The sequence below is a fragment of the Ursus maritimus genome, unplaced genomic scaffold (genome assembly GCF_017311325.1).
Source record: "Ursus maritimus isolate PB19 unplaced genomic scaffold, ASM1731132v1 scaffold_36, whole genome shotgun sequence".
NCBI classification, from domain to species: domain Eukaryota; kingdom Metazoa; phylum Chordata; class Mammalia; order Carnivora; family Ursidae; genus Ursus; species Ursus maritimus.
The window spans coordinates 272,963-292,874 of NW_024426230.1; the positions used below are offsets into that span (position 1 = coordinate 272,963).

At 39.4% G+C, this 19,912-nt stretch overlaps 1 protein-coding gene and 1 pseudogene across 1 annotated transcript in view; one reads left to right on the plus strand and one right to left on the minus strand.

The window, feature by feature from the left end:
- Positions 1-19,912, minus strand: part of RPGRIP1 (RPGR interacting protein 1) — a 65,818-nt gene that overhangs the window by 15,006 nt on the left and 30,900 nt on the right. The window contains exons 17-20 of the mRNA XM_008711129.2: positions 18,133-18,317; positions 17,653-17,856; positions 15,536-15,674; positions 5,369-5,466 (exon numbers count right to left, since the gene is read on the minus strand). Coding sequence (XP_008709351.2) covers positions 5,369-5,466; positions 15,536-15,674; positions 17,653-17,856; positions 18,133-18,317 — 626 coding nt within the window. The remainder of the gene's footprint in view (positions 1-5,368; positions 5,467-15,535; positions 15,675-17,652; positions 17,857-18,132; positions 18,318-19,912) is intronic.
- LOC103681533 lies at positions 16,218-16,870 on the plus strand (annotated as a pseudogene).

Genomic DNA, 19,912 nt, shown 5'->3' on the forward strand with positions numbered 1-19,912 from the left:
CTATTATTTTGTATTTTATTTTTTCCTGCTTTTTGTTTGTTTTGAGTGCTGGCCGGGACCCGCTATTTTGATTCCATTGCCTAGGGATGTCAATTTCCAGTCGGAAAATATGGCCCCACAGTTATGCTCTATGATGCAACAGCCAGTAGCCACACGCGGCTACTGAGTACTTGCAATGTAGCTACTCTGAACTGGGATGTGCTGTCAGTGTAAAATTCACAGGATTTTGGAGACTTTGCAGGAAAAAAACAAATGTAAGCTGTCTCAATAATTGTTTATATTGATTTCATACTGACATAATATCTTAGATATACTAGGTTAAATAAAATATATTATTAAAAGTAACTTGTTTCTTTTCACAGTTTTCATGTGGACACTAGGAAATTTTAGTTTACATTTGTGTCACATTCTACTTCTGGGGATAGCACTTCCCAGGCTGTAAGTTCCCTACGTTCTAGGACCACAAGTTGGCCTCACCAGCCCCCGTGGTCCTGGCATTTGGCATACCCCTCCGTTGTTTCGTTACCTCTCCCAGCCACCTGGACATAAATTTTTCAAAATTACTTTTGACTCCTTCCCTTACAAACAAACACTCTCATTCCATTAAAATCAGGAACTGAGAATTCTCGGGGGGGGGGAAGGCCACTGTAGGGTGACAGTGGTATCATTTGGGGGCTGATCATTTGGCGGCAGGCATCAAAAGTTCAAGCGTACATTCCTTTTAAAACCAGCAGTTTCACTTCTAGGAATCTATCTCACAAAAACATTGGCCAAATACACAAAGATACATGTTGAACAGAGATGTTCACTGTGACATTATTTTTTTTCTCTTTTCCCACTTTTCTTGTAGTTAACCTGGTTGTATAACAACAAAAGTGACGAGGTGTGGTCATCAAACATTTGTTCCTGTCAGGGCTCATTTACAAAGTCTGGCTAAGAAAGTTTATTGTGCAGTGTTCTTCCTTTCCCTTCCCTTCCTTCCTTCTTCCCTTCCCTCCCCTTCCCTTCCTTTCTTCCTTCCCAGTTTTATTGACATATAACTATCTCTTGATCTCCAGTACCTCAGATAAACCAAATTCTCTTCTATGTCAGGGCCCTCCCATCTGCCAGTTCCTCTGTCTGAGACAATTCCCCTCCATCTCTTCCCTTCTCATACTTCAAATTTCAGTTTAAATGTCCCCTCCTCAGGGGCGCCTGGGTGGCTCAGTAGTTAAGCGTCTGCCTTCGGCTCAGGGTGTGATCCCAGGGTTCTGGGATCAAGCCCCACATCAGGCTCCTCCGCTGGGAGCCTGCTTCTTCCTCTCCCACTCCCCCTGCTTGTGTTCCCTCTCTCGCTGGCTGTCTCTGTCTCTGTCAAATAAATAAAATCTTTAAAAAAAAATAATTTGAGGGGTGCCTGGGTGGCTCAGTTAAGCATCTGCCTTCATTGGGCTCCCTGATCGTTGGGGAGTCTGCTTCTCCCTCAGCAACCCCCCTGTGCTCTCTCTCTCTCTCTCTCAAATAAAATCTTAAAAAAGAAAAAAGCATTTGAATAATAGTAATGGGAGGGGTTGAGGCACGTGGCTGGCTCAGTCACTAGAGTGTGCAACTCTTGATCCTGGGGTTGTGAGTTTGAGCCCCATGTTGGGTGTAGAGATTACTTAAAAGTAAAATCTTGAAAAAAAGATGGCAGTGGGAGGGGTTGAGTTAGGTAAAGTGTAAGGAAAGGCTTCTCGGAGGAGGGGACGTTTAGATTTTTTTTTTTTATTTGACAGAGAGAGACAGCCAGCGAGAGAGGGAACACAAGCAGGGGGAGTGGGAGAGGAAGCAGCAGGCTCATAGCGGAGGAGCCCGATGTGGGGCTCGATCCTGTAACGCCGGGATCACGCCCTGAGCCGAAGGCAGACGCCCAACCGTTGTGCCACCCAGGCGCCCCTCAAATTATTTTCTTCATAGTATTTAAAATCAACAAATAATCTTATTTATTTGCTCACTGATTGATATCTGTTTTCCCTCTGTAGAATGTAGGATTCAAGAGGGAAGGAAACAAAGTCTGTCTTATTCACCATTTTGTGTCCACAGAGCCTGGCAAATATTAAGACAGGTAACTCCATAACTACTTGTTGAAGGAGTTAACTCAGACCGCTGCTGTGAAGCTTTAGTGAGTTAATGAGTATCAAGTACATAGCATAAAATTTCAACCAGCATTGCCCACTGAGGTCTGTCTAAATAAAAGGTCACATATTATTTTAACAAGATACTGATCAGCAGTTATGAGAAATAAAGTAGAAAAAACCAAATACATCAGCATGGACGGACTCCCAAAATGTTACTGAAGATAATGCACATTTCAGAACAGTGAAATGTTTTCTTTTCAAAAAAGAAATGTTTTCTTTTCAAAAAAGAAAAAAATGCAAACAACTATGTGAATCGTACCTGGCACCTGCCTGTACGTTTTTGTGCAACTGTTTACAAATCTATAGTTCAAAATAAGAAGCTTTTAAAAAGAAAAACATGTACCGTTTAATGTTATTCATAACAAAGCAAAAAAAAAAAAGCTCAAGTGTTATCTCTGGTCCTTCAACCCCTTTGATCTTTTATGCTCCTCTATTCTGAAATACAATAATGATTGCGTATAGTCCACTCTCAAACAGCAGAGGTTTGAACGACCTGGGTCCTCTTATATGTGGACTGTTTTAATTTTTAAAAATTTATTTATTAGAGACAGAGAGAGAGAGAGCACGCGAGCATACAAGCTGGGGGGAGGGGCAGAGGCAGAGGGATAAGCACACTCCCCATTGAGCAGGGAGCTTGACCCAGGACCCTGAGAACAAGACCTGAGCTGAAATCAAGAGTCTGACACTTAACTGACGGAGCCATCCAGGTGCTCCTGATTTTTTTTTTTTTTTTATAAATACAGTACAGGGGCACCTGGGTGGCTCTGTCGGTTAAGTGTCAGACTCTTGATTTCAGCTCAGGTTGTGATCTCAGGGTCATGAGATTGAGCCCCACGCTGGGCTCTGCACTCAGCACCAGTCTGCTTGCCCCTCTCCCTCTGCTCCTCTCCCAGCTCGCATGTGCATGTGCTCTCTCTCAAATAAATAAAATCTTTAAGAAATACAGTATAGTACTATAAATCTTTCTTTATGATCTTAATGACATTTTCTTTCCTATAGTTTACATTATCATAAGAATACAGTATACAATACACATAACATAAAAGATAAGTGTTAATCGATAGTTTATGTAATGGGTAAGCCTTCTGGTCAACAGGTTATCAGTAGTTAAGTTTTGGGGAAGTCAAAAGTTACATGTGGATGCTCAACTGTTCAGGGGGGTCACGTCCCTAACCCCCACGTTGTTCAAAGGTCAACTGTATGTGTCTGTGCTGTGAATTTAATTTGATAATAACACTAAGTTTTTGCTAAGTAAGCTCAGTTTTCTTTCTTTTTGTTTTTAAAAGAGAGAACGAGAGAGAGCAAGTGCAAGCAGGGGAAGGGCAGAGGGAGAGAATCTTAAGTGGACTCCATGCTGAGCACAGAGCCTGATGCAGGCTCTATCTCAAGACCCTGAGATCATGACCTGAGCCAAAACCAAGAGTTGGATGCCCTACCGACTGAGCCACCCAGGCACCCCAGTAAGCTCAGTTTTCATATTTAGTTTCTCAAATAGCATTTTTGGGTCCACAAAGGTTTTCCAGAAAGATACCTTATTTAGGAGCCTTTAATTTTGAATAATATTTTAAATGTAGTATGTCTGATCTGTAGTTCAAAAACTTGGGGCGCCTGTGTGGCTCAGCCATTAAACGTCTGCCTTCGGCTCAGGTCATGATCCCAGGATCCTGGGATCAAGCCCCGCATCAGGCTCCCTGCTCAGCGGGAAGCCTACTTCTCTCTCTCACACTCCCCTTGCTTGTGTTCCCTCTCTTGTTGTCTCTCTCTGTCAAATAAATAAATAAAATCTCTTAAAAAAATTTGCTGACCAGCTGACTGCTTTTTAATTTGATCTGAGAGGTGGCTTGGTTTAGAAACTTTGGAGATCAGCTCTTCTGCTAACTAGCTCTATATCCTGGCACATTAGATTAATCTTCTTTTCCTTTATGATCTCTAAGGTGTCATAGTCCAGTTCCAACATCCTATGGCTCTGATCCGTCTTACAAGCATGTCTCAAGATATTAAATTATGTAATGGCTAAAGAAAGATATGACAGATGAAAGTTCAGAAGAAAACACACTTAAGTATTCGTTATCTTAACTGTTTAAGTCTCCTGATTTTGAGTGGTTTCTCCCCACTCCAATACCTTTAGTTGCCTGCAAATCCTCAGTACAAGTTCTGACTTTCAAAGAAGAGTTTTCTGACCTCTACAAAAGCAGCGATACTTTCACTTTTCTGAATTCTTACAAACCTTAAGAGTTTCTATCACATAATCTAACCATTTGATTCCAGGTTACACATACTTCTATTGTTTCTAATGAAGTTCATAATCTTCAATTAGATTTCAATCTCTCATTCAGCCACTCATTCAACAAATATTTACTGAGCACCTGCAAAAGTGCAGGGAGCATTCTAGTCGCTCAAGAGAGATTGTTTCCTACCTCACTTATAACCCCACAAGAGTCTAATACAACGACTGTTAAATACATCTATGGATACTCAGCATGTAGGGATCCCCAGTTAGTTCCATAAGAGATCTGAGGCGATAATGTTTAATAAATAGTTGCAATTTCAGGTTTTACAGGTTAGGTCAAAAACTTCAGAAACTGAATGATCTTTCTGAGCTTTCCCACAAAGAATCCTTTCCTCTTTTCTAGCCTCGACCTCTCAAAGTAAACCCGCTCTCCTTAGGTGGACTGAAGAAGTGGGCATCCCTCAGGCTGGAGATAAATCACAGTACACAGTGAGGCAGGCAAGGACCCAAGGAAAGGAGAGAAGCAGTGAAGCACATCCTCGTTTCTACCAAATCAAGAAAGCGATCCTTTCACCAGAGACTGTATCAAGAGACCTCCGTTCATTCACCATGTACGTATAACTAAATAACTTCAGTTTCCCATCGGGTCCATTAAAACTGGATTATTGGGACACCTGGGTGGCTCAGTTGGTTAAGCGTCTGACTTCAGCTTGGGTCATGATCCCAGGGTGTAGGGATCGATTCCCGAGTCAGGCTCCTTGCTCAGTGGAGAGCCTGCTTCTCCCTCTGCCTGCCGCTTCCCCCACTTGGGCTCTCTCTCTTTCTGATAGATAGATAGATAGATAGATAGATAGATAGATAGATAGATAGATAAAATCTTTAAAAAAAATAAAACTGGATTATTTTCACCTCCATGGCCGTTAAGCACAATGTCATTATTTACAACCTTGTCTCATACGCAGTGATCTCCCGGTGTACTTACTGCCTTAGGACATTTCAGAGATACTGGTGTCACTATGTCATCACTGTCTGTCGTTGGTGCTTCACTGACTTCAGAAGCTTGTTCACAGGATTCCTTCTCTGCCAGAGAAAAGGCTGCAGTTACAGAACTATTTCCAAGCACCCTATCTAGCCCAGTACCTACATCTTCAGTCTACAATCTGGCCACTAGTTCTGAGTACCTAGGTTTTGGGTTCATTTACTGAGAATCAAATCCTCTTTTCCAAAGATTCACTTATTCAGAAGCTTGCCAAATAAGGACTGTGCTTTGGGGGTGGGGGGGGGGAAGGAAAGAAAGAAAGAGAAGGAAACAGAGAAAGAGAGAGAGAGAGGGAGAAAGGGAGGAAGGAAGGGAGGGAGGGGGGAGGGTGGGAGAGAGGGAAAGAAGGAAGAATGGAAGGAAGGAAAATAGAAAGTTGGTCCTTTTGTAGGGGCTGGAGAAAATGACCAAGCCAAGAAAAAGCAGTGTAATCAGGGTGTGGCAGACTGTACATTCCAAAGACAGCCTCAAACAATACTTCCCCTCCCACATGCTCTCTTGTAATGTGACCTTGACACTCCTAATATTTTTTATTAACATTTGGAATTCCTTTTTGTAGGATGCCTTTCATATCTTTCGGTCATGTTTCTATTGGGTTGTCTTTTTCTAATTGATTTGGGGTTCTGAATATTTTTTGAATTTGAGCCTATTGATTGTTACATGTGTTGCAAATACCATTTCCACTCTGTAGCTTGCCTGTTTAATCTCTTGCTAAACAGAAATTCTTACTTTTAAAGTAGTCAACTTTGGGGTACCCGGGTGGCTCAGTCGGTTAAGTGGCTGCCTTTGGCTCAGGCCATGATCCCGGGTCCTGGGATCCAGCCCTGCCTCGGGTTCCCTCTCCCTCTGCCCATCCCCTCTGCTCAACCTGCTCTCTGTCTCAAATAAATAAAGTCTTAAAGTAGTCAACTTTATCAATATTTTCTTTATGACTAGTACATTTTGTTTTTTATTTAAGACATCTTTCCTTATTCTGAATGATGAATAATGCTGCTATGAGGATTTGTGTACAAGTCTTTGGATGGACACAGGTTTCCAGCTCTCTTGGATAGACATTTAAGAGAACTGCTGGATTGTAAACTATGTGTTTAACTTTTCAAGAAACAGCCAAATATTTTTCGAAGTAGTTGTACTGTTTTACATTCCTACCAGTAATGTATAAGGTTCCAGTTTTTCCACATCTTCCCTAACACGTGGTACAACCTCTGGAATATATCAATTCTGGCTGGTGTACTGGTATCTCATTGTGATATTATTTTGCGTTTTCCTAATGACTAATGCTGCTGAGCACCTTTTTGTATGCTTATTAGCCATTTGTGTATGTTCTTTAGTGAATGTCTGTTCAAATTTATTTAAAAATTTATTTTTTAGCATGGAGCCCAAATGTAGGGCTTAAACTCACAACCCTGAGATCAAAACCTGAGCTGAGATCAAGAGCCAGACATTTAACCAACTGAGCAACCCAGGTGCCCTTCTATTGACCATTTTAAGTTTAGCTATTTTTTTACTGAGTTGTAAGAATTCCTTACAGACTACATGGGGCGCCTGGGTGGCTCAGTCATTAAGCATCTGCCTTTGGCTCAGGGTGTGATCTCGGAGTCCTGGGACTGAGCCCCACATTGGGCTCCTCTGCGGGGAGCCTGCTTCTTCCTCTCCCACTCCCCCTGCTTGTGTTCCCTCTCTCGCTGGCTGTCTCTCTCTCTGTCAAATAAATAAAATCTAAAAAAAAAAAAAAAAAGAATTCCTTACAGACTATGGATACAAGTCCTTTACCATAAATGTGATTTGCAAATATTTTCTCCTACTGTAGCTGATCTTTTCATTTTCTTAATGGTGTCCTTTGAAGAGCACGCATTTTTTATTTTGCTGAAGTCCAATTTATCAATTTTTAATTTTATGGAACATGCTTCTGATGTCATAGCTAAGATAGCCTTGTCTAATAAGGTCTAGTTTATTATCCTATGTTTTCTTTTAAAAATGCTATAGTTTTGGTTCTAATATTTAGATTTATGATGTATCTTGGTTAATTTTTGTGTATGATGTGAAGTAGTCGTCTAATTTTTTTTCCCCTCTATGTTGATATCTAATTGTCCTAGTACCATTTATGGAAAGGTTAGATATTGAATTGCCCTGAGACCTTTGTGGAAAATCAACTGACCATAAATGTAAAAGTTTATTTCTGGAATCACAATTCTGTTCCACTGATTTGTAAGTCTATCTTTACGCTAATACTACACTGCCTGAATTACTCTATATTTACAGTAAGTTTTGAAATCAGGTAATATAAAAATTTCAACTTTGTTCCTTTACAAAGGTTATTTGGTTATTCTAAATTCTTTGCATTTCTATATAAATTTGGGGGAGAACTGTCATCTTAACAATTATGAGTGGTCCAATCAATACACATGATATATTTCTTCATTTATTTTAAACTTCTTAAATTTCTCTCAGGAACTTTTGTACTTCTCTGTATATAGGTCCTGCATTTCTTTTGTTAAATTTATTCTTAAATATTTTATTCTTTTGGAATGATACTGTTTTTTTAATAAGTTTTTTTAAAAGAATTTTTATTTATTTATTTGACAGAGAGAGAGTACAAACAGGCAGAGTAGCAGGTAGGAGGAGAGGGAAAAGCAGGTTCCCCACTGAGCAAGGAGCAAGATTTGGGGCTCGATCCCAGGACCCTGGGAACATGACCTGAGCCGAAGGTAGTCGCCTAACCGACTGAGCTACCCAGGCATCCTGAAATGATACTGGTTTCTTATTTCATTTTAGAGTGTGCACTGATACAATATGGAAATATAATTGATTTTAGTATCTTGATTTATATCCTGCAGTATCGTTCACTTGCTTTTAGTTTTTAAAAATATCTTTGTGGATTTTTTTTTTCTAAATACAAAATCATGTCAATTGCAAATAAAGGCAGCACTACTTCTTTCTTTCCAATTGGTATGACTTTAATTTCTTTTTCTTGCCTTATTACAATGATTGAAATCTCTATTACAACGTTCAAACGGGGTAGTGAAAGCAAACATCCTTTCTTTGTTCTCAATTTTAAGGGAAAAGCATTCAGTCTTTTACGACGTGGTAAGATGTTAGCTACAGGTTTTATTATCATTTATTAGTTTGAAGCAATTTCCTTCTACCTTGTTTGGTGAGAGTTCTTATCAAAAATTGGGAGTTGGGGGGGCGCGTGGGTGGCTCAGTCAGTTGAGCGACCAACTCTTGGTTTCAGCTCAGGGGTTGTGGAATTGAGCCTGGCATCAGGCTCTGCCCTCAGTGCAGAGTCTGCTTAAGATTCTCTCTCCTCCTCTCCTTCTGCCCTTCCCCATGCTCACACTCTTTCTCTAAATAAATAAATTTTTAAAAATCTAAAACAAAACAAAACAAAAAGAACAGGAGTTGGATTTTGTGAAATGCTTTTTTTCTCTATTGAGATGATAATAAAGCTTTTATTCTATTAATAGAGTGTGTTAAATCAATTTTCTGCTATTAAACTAAACTGGCACTCCAGGAATAAATCTCAGTTGATCATGGTGAGCAACCCTTTTAATATTTTTATATTTTGCTGGATTAGTTTGCTAATATTTCATTTAGGATTTGCATCTATAGTCATGTTGAATAGTGGTCTACAGTTGGCTTTTTTTTTTTTTTTTATGTCTTAGGCTTGCTTTGGTATCAAGACAATAACACTTTATAACCAAATCAGTTAGAAAGTTTCCCTTGCTCTACTACTCTCAGAAAGAGACTATGAAGGATCAGCATTTTTTCTTCCTTAAATATTGATAGAATTCATCAGTGAAGTCATCTGGAACTGGGTTTTTTTATTTGGGAAGATTTTAAATGACTAATTCTTGGCTGTACTGTTTATATGTCAATACTGATCTTCTATTTCTTCTGAGTCAGTTCTGGTAATTTGTATCTTTCTAGGAATTTGTCTTTTCCATCTAAATTGCATAAAGTTGTTCATAATATTATTTTATAGTTCTTTTAATTGTGGAGTCTGTAATGGCCTTACATTCATTCCTGATTTTGCTAATTTGTGTCTTTGCTCTTTTTTTCCCCTTGATCAGCAGGCCAATTATCAATTAACTGTTTCTCAGCTCAAAATAAAAACTTCATCGTCTGCTTTGCAATGATAGAGTTGGACCCTGTAAATACCTCTTCTTTGCCAGATGGCACCATGTTAAGTTTTGTCAGTAGAGAGCACAGAAGGATCACTGGAGGAGGAAAAGGTTTCTCTTCCTGGTTCCAGTGTACAGGCAGACTCCCGCAAAAGAGAAGCACTTTGCAGACCGGGCTCCTACAACAGGCTTCTGCGACTTAGTGCCTGGCTTCAACAGCTCACACAGTTTCCTGCAGAACACATTTCTAGTAGCACATGGCTTCTGCACCATCCAATTGTAGCAGTTTCCAGGCATCTGTAGTACATGGCACCTCCCTGTAGGCAGCTCCCCTGGTACATCCTCCCCTCTCCCCTCCACCCACCCAGCCAGAGTAGCCTTGCAGTGAAGTGCCACTGGCATGGTACCTCTCTGTGAATGGTTTACTTGCAGTGTTCCAGAGGTCAGCTTCTCAGTTTCTTGGAGTTTTGGTGTACAGGCACAGCAAACTTCTGTGCCATTCAATAAAATATGACTTCACTCCCTCCAGTGAGGTCTGGATTTCAGCCCTGAAAGGGGCTGTCTACCAGACCTATTTCTTCTTTCGGTACTCTGTCTCAGCTCTGGGGATTAATGCATGCTCTTTAAATCTGCTCTTCCTATATTTTTTAGAATTCTTTTTACTTCTTTCTCATCAGTCCTCACCCACCCCCACCCAGTTCTATCTCCTGTTATAATTAATAACTCTTTAAACTTCTCCTAATTACTAAGCAATTTCTGGTTGGATCTTAATTGGTATAGTCATTCTGGATAAAGGCTTATCAAGTTTTTTTTGTTGTTTTGCTTTGTTTTTAAGGCGTATCAAGTTTGTTGATCTTTTCAAACAGAGTTGGCTTCATTGATTTTCTCTATTCCTTTCCTGTTTCATTGATTTCTGCTCTGATCTTTATTATTTCTTTCTTTGGGTTTGATTTTTCTGTCAGAGGCTGTCACTGGAGAATATCACCTCACAGTAAACTGTGGCAAGAAGCTCTCTTCAGCTTTGGTCATCAACCAGAAGCTGGCACACCTGTTCTTTGCAAAGAACTCTTTACAGGATGGCAGCATGGAACTTCTGTGTGAGGGCTTGACTTACTCCCACTGTAAGTTACATGGTCTGGTGCTAGGATGCTGCAACGTAACCAGTGATGGCCGCCATCATCGATCAGAGTGTTTCCAACACAAAACAAGCTGGTACACTTGCACCTGGGGCTGACGCACATAGGAATTACTACAGTTCTTTGCAAGGTTTTGAAGAAACCACTGTGTAACCTGAGATGTGTGTGATTGTGGGGATGTGCCATCACTTCTTTTAGTTGTGTAAACCTCTCATCTGCCCTCAGCAGCAGCAGGACCTGATCACGCTGGACCTGGGCAGAATTCCTTGGTGATATAGTAAAGATGCTGTGTGAAGCCTTGAAACTTCAAAACTGCCCCCTCTGGACACTTAGGATGAAGACAGATGAATCTAATGCTCAAATCCAGAAGCTCCTGAAAATCATCAATCCACAAGCAATCCACAACTAACTAATGAGGGTAACAACCGAGAGCCCAGAAAAAACAGCTCCTCTCAAGATTTCATTTTCTGAATGCTGGTGCAAAGTACTTCCTTATCACCTTAAACACTACCTCTGTCTCCCTTCTTTCTCTTCTCCTACAGGTAGTGACACGTAGCTTAGATCTCCTTGTCTTACCCTTTTTGTCTCTTTTCTGTAGAGTCATTCATTGTACAATAAAGCAATGGATCTGTAAGGTGATAGTGAACTTTCTAAGAGCCTTTTCAGTGACGTTAGTTGATGGGCCAGATGTTATTTTAGCCTTGGTTTGCCTCCAGCTTACATAAAACATGTACAAGTCACTTAAACTTGTTCCGGATGAAAGGTCTGTATCTCCAGTATATTAAGAGAAGTAAAGGTGAAAAGATCCATGAGAAAACAAAACAACAACAACAAAAAAACCTGGAAATTTATTCTCTCACAGTTCTGGAGGTCAGAGATCCAGAGTCACAGTGTTGGGAAGTCTATGCTCACTCTAAAGGCTCTCGGAACAACCTGCCTTTTCCAGCTTCTGGTAGCTCCAGGCATTCTCTGGCTTCTGGCCCCAGCCAAACTCTGCCTCTGTGGTTATACTGCCTCCTTTTCTGCATGTGTTTGTGTTTTTACTCAGATAATCCCGGGTGATCTCTACACTCAAGATCTTTAGCTCAGTTACATCTGCAAAAAAAATCTTTTTTCAACTAGGGTAACATTTACAAACTCTGGGGTTTAGGAGATGGACATAACTTTTTGAGGGTTACCATTGAACACACTACATTATTTAATTTTAAACATATTTTAAAACCCACAAGCTGTATTTTTGCTTTATGCAGTCATTTAAACTAACCCATATTCTTTGCTTTACATTCCTCATTGTATCTTTGTGTTTCCTTCTGGAATAACTTTCCTTCAGCCTAAAGAACCTTAAAATGTAGCTTGGGGGGGCTCCTGGGTGGCTCAGTCATTAAGTGTCTGCCTTCGGCTTGGGGTGTGATCCTGGCATTCTGGGATCGAGCCCCATATCAGGCTCCTCCGCTAGGAGCCTGCTTTTTCCTCTCCCACTCCCCCTGCTTCTGTTCCCTCTCTTGCGGGCTGTCTCTCTCTCTGTCAAATAAATAAATAAAATCTTAAAAAAACTAAAATTAAATTAAATTAAATTAAATTAAATTAAATTAAAATAAAATGTAGCTTGGAAGCAAACTTTCCATTTTGGTTTGTCTGTAAATGTTTGTTCTGTTTTCACTCTGGAAGAATATTTTTGTTGTGTAGAGAATTCTTTGCTGGCAGCTAATTATTTTCTTTTGGCATACTGAAGGTATCTTACTGTTGATTTCTGGCTACAGTTGTAGCTATTGGACAAGCCGGTTATCCATCTTACCAATGGACCCATGGCTATCTCTTTCTTTTATTTTTTATTTAAAAAAATTTTTTAAGTAGGCTCCACCCAGCGTGGAGGTGGAGCCCATCACAGGGGTTGAACTCACAACCCTGAGATCAAGACCAGAGCTGAGATCAAGAAATGGACACTTAACTGGCGGAGCCACCCAGGTGCCCTTATTGTTTTCTTTTAGATGGATGCATTTATGTTTAGATCTGAAATTTTTAATTTAAATTTTAATATTTTTAACTAAGCCCTACACCCAAAATGGGTCTTGAACCCACAACTCCTAGATCAAGAATCACATGCTCCACCATCTGAGCCAGTCAGGCACCCTTATATCTGGAATTTTTTTTAACTTTCATTGACTTTTGGGGCACCTGCATGGCTCAGTCAGTGAAGCGTCTGCCTTTGGCTCAGGTCATGATCCCCGGGTCCTGAGATCAAGCCCTGCATTGGTCTCCCTGTTCAGTGGGGAGCCTGCTTCTCCTCCTCTCTCTGCCTGCTGCTCCCCCTGCTTGTGCTCTCTCTCTGTCAAATAAATAAATAAAATAAAATAAAAATAAAAAATAACTTTCATTGAATTTCATTTCATTGACAATAGCTTCTATTAGTTCTAAAAAATCAAAGTCATTATCGCTTTAAATATTGCCTCTGTCCCCTTCTTTCTCTTTACATTTAATTAAATGTAGTTTAGACCTCTTCTTTTTATCCTTTATGTTTGTCTCTCCTCTTTTGTATTTTCCATCTTGTTGTCCCTCCTTGCTTTATTCTGAATATTTTTAACAATTCTCACTTCACTTGTGTCTAATCTGTTTTTTTTTTTTTGATTTTATCTATTTATTTGACAGAGAGAGAGACATCCAGCAAGAGAGGGAACACAAGCAGGGGGAGTAGGAGAGGAAGAAGCAGGCTCCCAGCGGAGGAGCCTGATGTGGGGCTCGATTCCAGAATGCCGGGATCATGCCCTGAGCCGAAGGCAGACACTTAACAACTGAGCCACCCAGGCGCCCCATATCTAATCTATTTTTGACCCATCTATTCCTCTGATAAATTTCTGTATTGAACAGTTCTATAATTTCTATTGATTCATTTCCAAATTTGCAATGTATTTTGTAAAGACTTTGTGATTCGGGCAAAAAGCCCATAAATGAATGCCAAAATTATCAAGCAAGATTTGATGAGGAACAAGATATTTATATAGTCTCAAAATATCTTCTCATAGATTACTTAATAATTACAAAGCATAATGATAACTTTTGAGAAAACCTGGCAGATGCTTTCTTAACCAAGTGATAAAAGTTAACATCGCCAATAATGGGACAAACTGACATCATGTACCCCCTACTGTGATGCAGTGAGGAGGACACAGTATCACTTTTGTGGTATCCCTGTAAAAAACTCATAACCGGAATCTAATCACAAAGAAACATCAGACAAATCCAAATTGAGGAACACTCTACAGAACAGCTCACCTATACTCTTCAAAAATGTCAACTGTCAGGAAAGACAAAGATGAAGAACTGTTCCAGATTAAAGGAAACTAAAGAGACATGACCCAATGCAATGTACGATCCTGGATTAGATAAGGGGAAAAAGACTGCTAATAATGGACATTACTGGGACAACTGGCAAATTCTGAGAATGGACTGGACATTAGGTACCATGTATCCACAACAAGTTTGCAAACTTGATAACTTGACTGTGGTCATATAATTTTCTTTTCCTTACTAAAATATATAGCAGTAATAGGGCATGAGACGTACAACCTATTCTCAAATGCTTCAGAATAAATGATAAAGCAGAAAGTGGAAAAATGCTAAAAGTTGGTGAATTTGTGTGTATATGAATTTTTCTGTCCTAGTCATGCAGCTCTTACGTAAGTTTGAAATTATTTTAAGACAAAATGTTTTTTTAAATTTAGGTCTTAATTTTTTCATAGCTCCAGTTCTTTGTTGACATTTTAAAGTTCAGCTTTTATCTCCACGAAGCTAGTAAGCACAGCTGTTACAAAGGCTGTGTCTGATAATTCCGGTATCTGGAGTTCTGGTGGGCACTGCGTCAGCCCTTGTCTCTCTAGCCCTGCAAATGCTGAAAGCAGAGTGCTACCTCTCAGAACATAAGAGACTCAGAATGGGGCTGCCTTCTGGGTTCTAGACCAAAGTCTAGAATGCTGGGCAGACACCAGACTCAGACTGCATCCTGTTTCCCTACCCTGAAAGTCCACCAAAAGCAAGGTTCTGTCTCTCCACCACTTCTTCCAGACTGGTAAGGTCTCAGGGCGGAAGCAGTTTCAGCTCACTTCTCTGGGCTTCAATCATCTCCCTGATCGAGGATATGTAATTCTTCCCTCTCTTGCTGACTATTTAATGCTTTTAAGAAATATTAGATCTTTAAAAAATACATTAACTTTACCTCTTTAGTTGTCATCAATGAGGGAGTTGGTCTGAATTATGTAGTTTGCCCATATTATAACCTGAAACCATGTTTAACTTTCACTGTAACACAAAAAGCTTTGCCTTAATTTAAAAAATTTGGATCAGGGGCGCCTGGGTGGCACAGCAGTTAAAGCGTCTGCCTTCGGCTCAGGGCGTGATCCCGGCGTTCTGGGATCGAGCCCCACATCAGGCTCCTCCGCTATGAGCCTGCTTCTTCCTCTCCCACTCCCCCTGCTTGTGTTCCCTCTCTCGCTGGCTGTCTCTATCTCTGTCAAATAAATAAAAAAAATCTTTAAAAAAAAAATTTGGATCAACATCACAAATAAACCAATCACACTCCTCTTCCTATTTCTTTGTTAACTATAATTCACAAGATATACTTGCTAGGTAACTAAACTGGCAAGCTAACTAGCTTTAAATACATAGAAAGCTACTTTGAGAATTCCAGCCTCGGTTGGCCTAACTGGCACACTTGTAACATAAAACTAAGTCTAGGGTCTTCGGTACTCATTTTCCATGAAAAATTTAGCAATGCAAGATGAAAAAAAAAAGTAAATAACTGACTTAATAAAGTAAGCTAATGTTAAACAGGAGATTAGATTTTAAAAAGACAATACCATTTACAGGATTTAGGGCTTCCTTCTCCATCACTGCTGAGTGGGATGATGTCATTTCCTCTTCCTTTTGCTGATTTTTTAAACCATCATCTATGGAGCTCTTAAGCCCTGAGAACTTCCATTCAGTGTAGTTCACCTGCTTCAGAATAAGGACAACAAATATAATTACAGTTGGCCCTTGAACAACATGGGGGTTAGGGACACCGAAAATCTGTGTATAATTTCTGGCCCCCACCCCAAACTGAACTACTAACTTACTGTTGACCAGAAACCTTACCAATAACATAAACAGTTGATTAACACATTCTGTATATATATTATATATCTTTACAATAAAGGAAGCTAGAGAAAAGAAAATGTTATTAAGAAAATCATAAGGATTATCAGCAATAGCCAAACTATGGAAAGAGCCCAAATATTCATTGACTGGTGAATGGATAAAGAAGATGTGGTATATATATACAATGGAATATTACTCAGCCATCAAAAAGAACGAAATCTTGCCATTTGCCACAATGTAGATGGAGCTAGAGTGTATTATGTTAAGTGAAGTCAGTCAGTCAGAGGAAGATAAATACCATATGATTTCACTCATATGTGGAATTTAAGAAACAAAAAGATGAACATATGGGAAGGAAAAAAAAGAGAGGGAAAGAAACCATAAGAGACTCTTAACAATAGAGAATAAATGATAGAGAAACAATGAGGGCTGAGGGAGGGAGGGGGATGTGATGGGTGATGGGTGTAAAGAAGGTCATTTGTGGAGATGAGCACTGGGTGTTAGATGTAAGTGATAAATCACTAAATTCTACTCCTGAAACCAATATTACACTATATGTTAATTAACTAGAATTTAAATAAAAATTTGAAAAGAAAAAAAAAAAGTAGAGCGAGCTCCAGAGCTATCCAGAGGAATTCTAGTGTTTGCTGCAGTAACCTTATCAGCCCACCAAGATGGCGGTGCAAGTGGCCAAAAGGTGGAACGTTCGATGTCCACCTGAAGTAAATTGGATTTTATATATAAGAAATTTACCATACAAAATCACAGCTGAAGAAATGTATGATATATTTGGGAAATATGGACCTATTCGTCAAATCTGAGTGGGAAACACACCTGAAACTAGAGGAACAGCTTATGTGGTCTTTGAAGACATCTTTAACGCCAAGAACACACATGATCAACTTGCAGGACTCCATTTTTGGAACAGATACCTGGTGGGTTTGTGCTATAATGCCAACAGCGCATTTCAGAAGACGGACACAAAAAAGAAGAAAGAGCAGCAGTTGAAGCTTCTCAGGGAGAAATATGGCATTAACACAGATCCACCGAAATAAATGTTTTCTGCATTTTCATTTTAGACTAAAACCCATAAATGATCACCATCACCCTTTTATTTTTAATTAATGCTGAATGTTGTAATTTTTTATTCAAAAGGACCTGCTTGAAACTTTTGATATGTGTTAGAATATGTTATGTGAATAAACTTGTAACTTTTTGTAAAAAAAAAAAAAGATTAGAAAAAAATTCATAAGGAAGTGAAAATATATTCATAATACTGTATTTATTGAAAAAACCTTCATGTATAAGTGGATATATGTAGCTCAAATCCATGTTGTTCAAGGGTTAACTGTATATATATTGTATAATTATAATAATTTCATAAAATTAACAATTATATATTAATATAATTATACAACCAATATAAATGATTATAACATATAATCATGTTATTTAATCATATAATATCTACAATCTCATATATTTTTAGGTGCTACATAGTAACTTTAATCCAGCTTCCTATGAAGAAAAGATAGTATCAAGCATATAGTAGATGTTTAGCAAATACTTGTTCTTTAACTTATTTTGACTACATTTGAGGTAGACTGGTAAAATTCTTAGTATAAATTGCAGAATCCATAAGCTATTGAATTAAATTACATTGAAATGAAGTGAACAGTTCAGAGTTTTATTAAACTACTTGTGTTTGAGGAAACACATGTTGGCCACAAAAAACCATGATTACTGCTTATCTTGGGTGTCTGCTTCTACCTGAGAATAACATATCTGGGGACACTACAACCCATATTTTAACCCTGCAGGGTGTCTAAGGCCTTACTTGTAGTGTATTTCCGGTTAAGATGTTACGACTAAGATATTCCATTCTGTTCTTCCCTTGGATGCCTGTTCTTTTGCCATGTTTTCTTCTCGAGTAGCTTGCAACCTGGTGTTCCCTTTCCTTTCTTTCTCCTACCTGTGGAGGTTTTCGCTTAGCTTGATACTGGCCAGCTTCAATGGGAATCTCAGCAAATGCCATCTGGTCCTAAATAGAAGGATCAGAGACAGCCTTACAAGATGAGAGTTTAACAGCCTCGCATGAGACTTTATGCCTCTCCTGCCACAGAGCTGAGAGGTGCCATCTCTCTCTCCTCCCAACGATAAAACCCAGGGTTCTGCTTCCTCGGTAGGCTCATGGCCCTACGAGGGATGCAGAATAAGACTGCCGAACACGTGACATTCACAGAAGGCATTTCTTATACTACCATTTTAATACTGTTTTCCTCAAATATGCTCCACAGGATTGGTGGAGATCTGCTACCTGGGGAGAAAAGGAAGCCTTTTCCTCTTCAGATGAGAGCTCTAAACTGTCTTTGGTGTCCTTCTCCTCAGGCTGAGCTTCTGGTTTCAGGAAGCTCTCTGGGGGTAGGTAGACAGACTTCCAATCCAGTTGCGCCTCAACAAATCCATTAGGGTTCCCCGCAGGGTCAGTGAGGTTAAAATCACCTGAGAAACACACAGACACATAAGATCTGATCACATGAAATAGGCAAGAATTTACCAGCCAGCACCTTATCTATTCCCCAATGTTGAATTTTACCGTATTTTGTTTGTCATTAATTAACATTCATTACGTAAGTATGATGTTACCATACTTTATGTTACTTAGAAGTAACATAAAATAGCAGTGAATATTAATATTCACTTAGAATATTTGTAGGGGAAGATGGGTATCTCCAGGTTTCAGGAAGGGGTAGTCAAAGACGTATGGAAAGGTAAACCTTGCTTGTCTTCAGTCATCCAGCCAATAAACATGATTGCATTATTACTATTACCTAATGCTTGCTAAACCTTGTAGACCCTCCCAAAAAAATAAGGACCACACTCAAGTGGTCCTTATTTCTAAAATAACAAAAGCCAAAAAAACCTCAGCAAAACGGCTTCTTCTAAATGCCAGACTTCTGATTTGTAACACTGATTAATTTAACAGATGGCCCATACTGCCTCTTCTTTTTGGCAAAGAATGAGTTGTGAGCAAACGTGTTGGCTTTTTTTTTTTTTTTTTTAAGCTCTTGTGGTATTGGAAGGAGGGAGGCCTCACATACTTTCTGGAACATCCAGAAGCTTGTTAAACATAGTTGGTACTGGCTATACCCATCCATACTGGGTAATGAGAGCACAGACACCCCTGCCTCACCCTCCCAATACTGGAACCAGAGTTGACTCTTCCTAAGTTCACGTCAGCTCCATATTGGGGAAAAAAAGATCCAAGAAATTTGCCTTTGTCATGATGTGGCATGAAAGTCTAACTTGTGCTTAGAAGAAGCAAGAGAATTATGGGAGAGTTATTGCAGACACAGCTTATAGTCTGTATCTAGTAATGTGCTAAGAAACAATAGGCCTTAAGTAAACACAAACACTGGGAAGCACTGCAGAGTCAGAAAAGGTTTGTTCAGAGATGGATGTATGGACTTCAGGTTGATGGGTCTACCCACTTAAGAATCTTGCTTTGTTACAGCCACTCTGGAAAACAGTGTGGAGGTCCCTTAAAAAGTTAAAAATTGAGCTACCCTATGATCCAGCCATTGCACTACTGGGTGTTTACCCCAAAGATACAGACGTAGTGAAGAGAAGGGCCATATGCACCCCAATGTTCATAGCAGCATTATCCACAATAGCTAAATCGCGGAAGGAACAAAGATGCCCTTCAACAGATGACTTGATTAAGAAGCTGTGGTCCATATATACAATGGAATATTACTCAGCAATCAGAAAGAATGAGTTCTCAACATTTGCTACAACATGGACGGCACTGGAGGAGATAATGCTTAGTGAAATAAGTCAAGCAGAGAAAGACAACTATCATATGATTTCTCTCATCTATGGAACATAAGAACTAGAATGATCAGTAGGGGAAGAAAGGGATAAAGAAAGGGGGGTAATCACAAGGGGGAATGAAACTAAAAAAAAAAAAAAAAAAAAAAAAAAAGAATCTTGCTTTGTTGCTAAAAAAAAAAAAAAAGAAAGAAAGAAAAGAAAGCAGAAGCAACCAATGTTTCCATAGGATTAGTGAGGCACCAAGTCTTCTGCGCTGTTGCTCT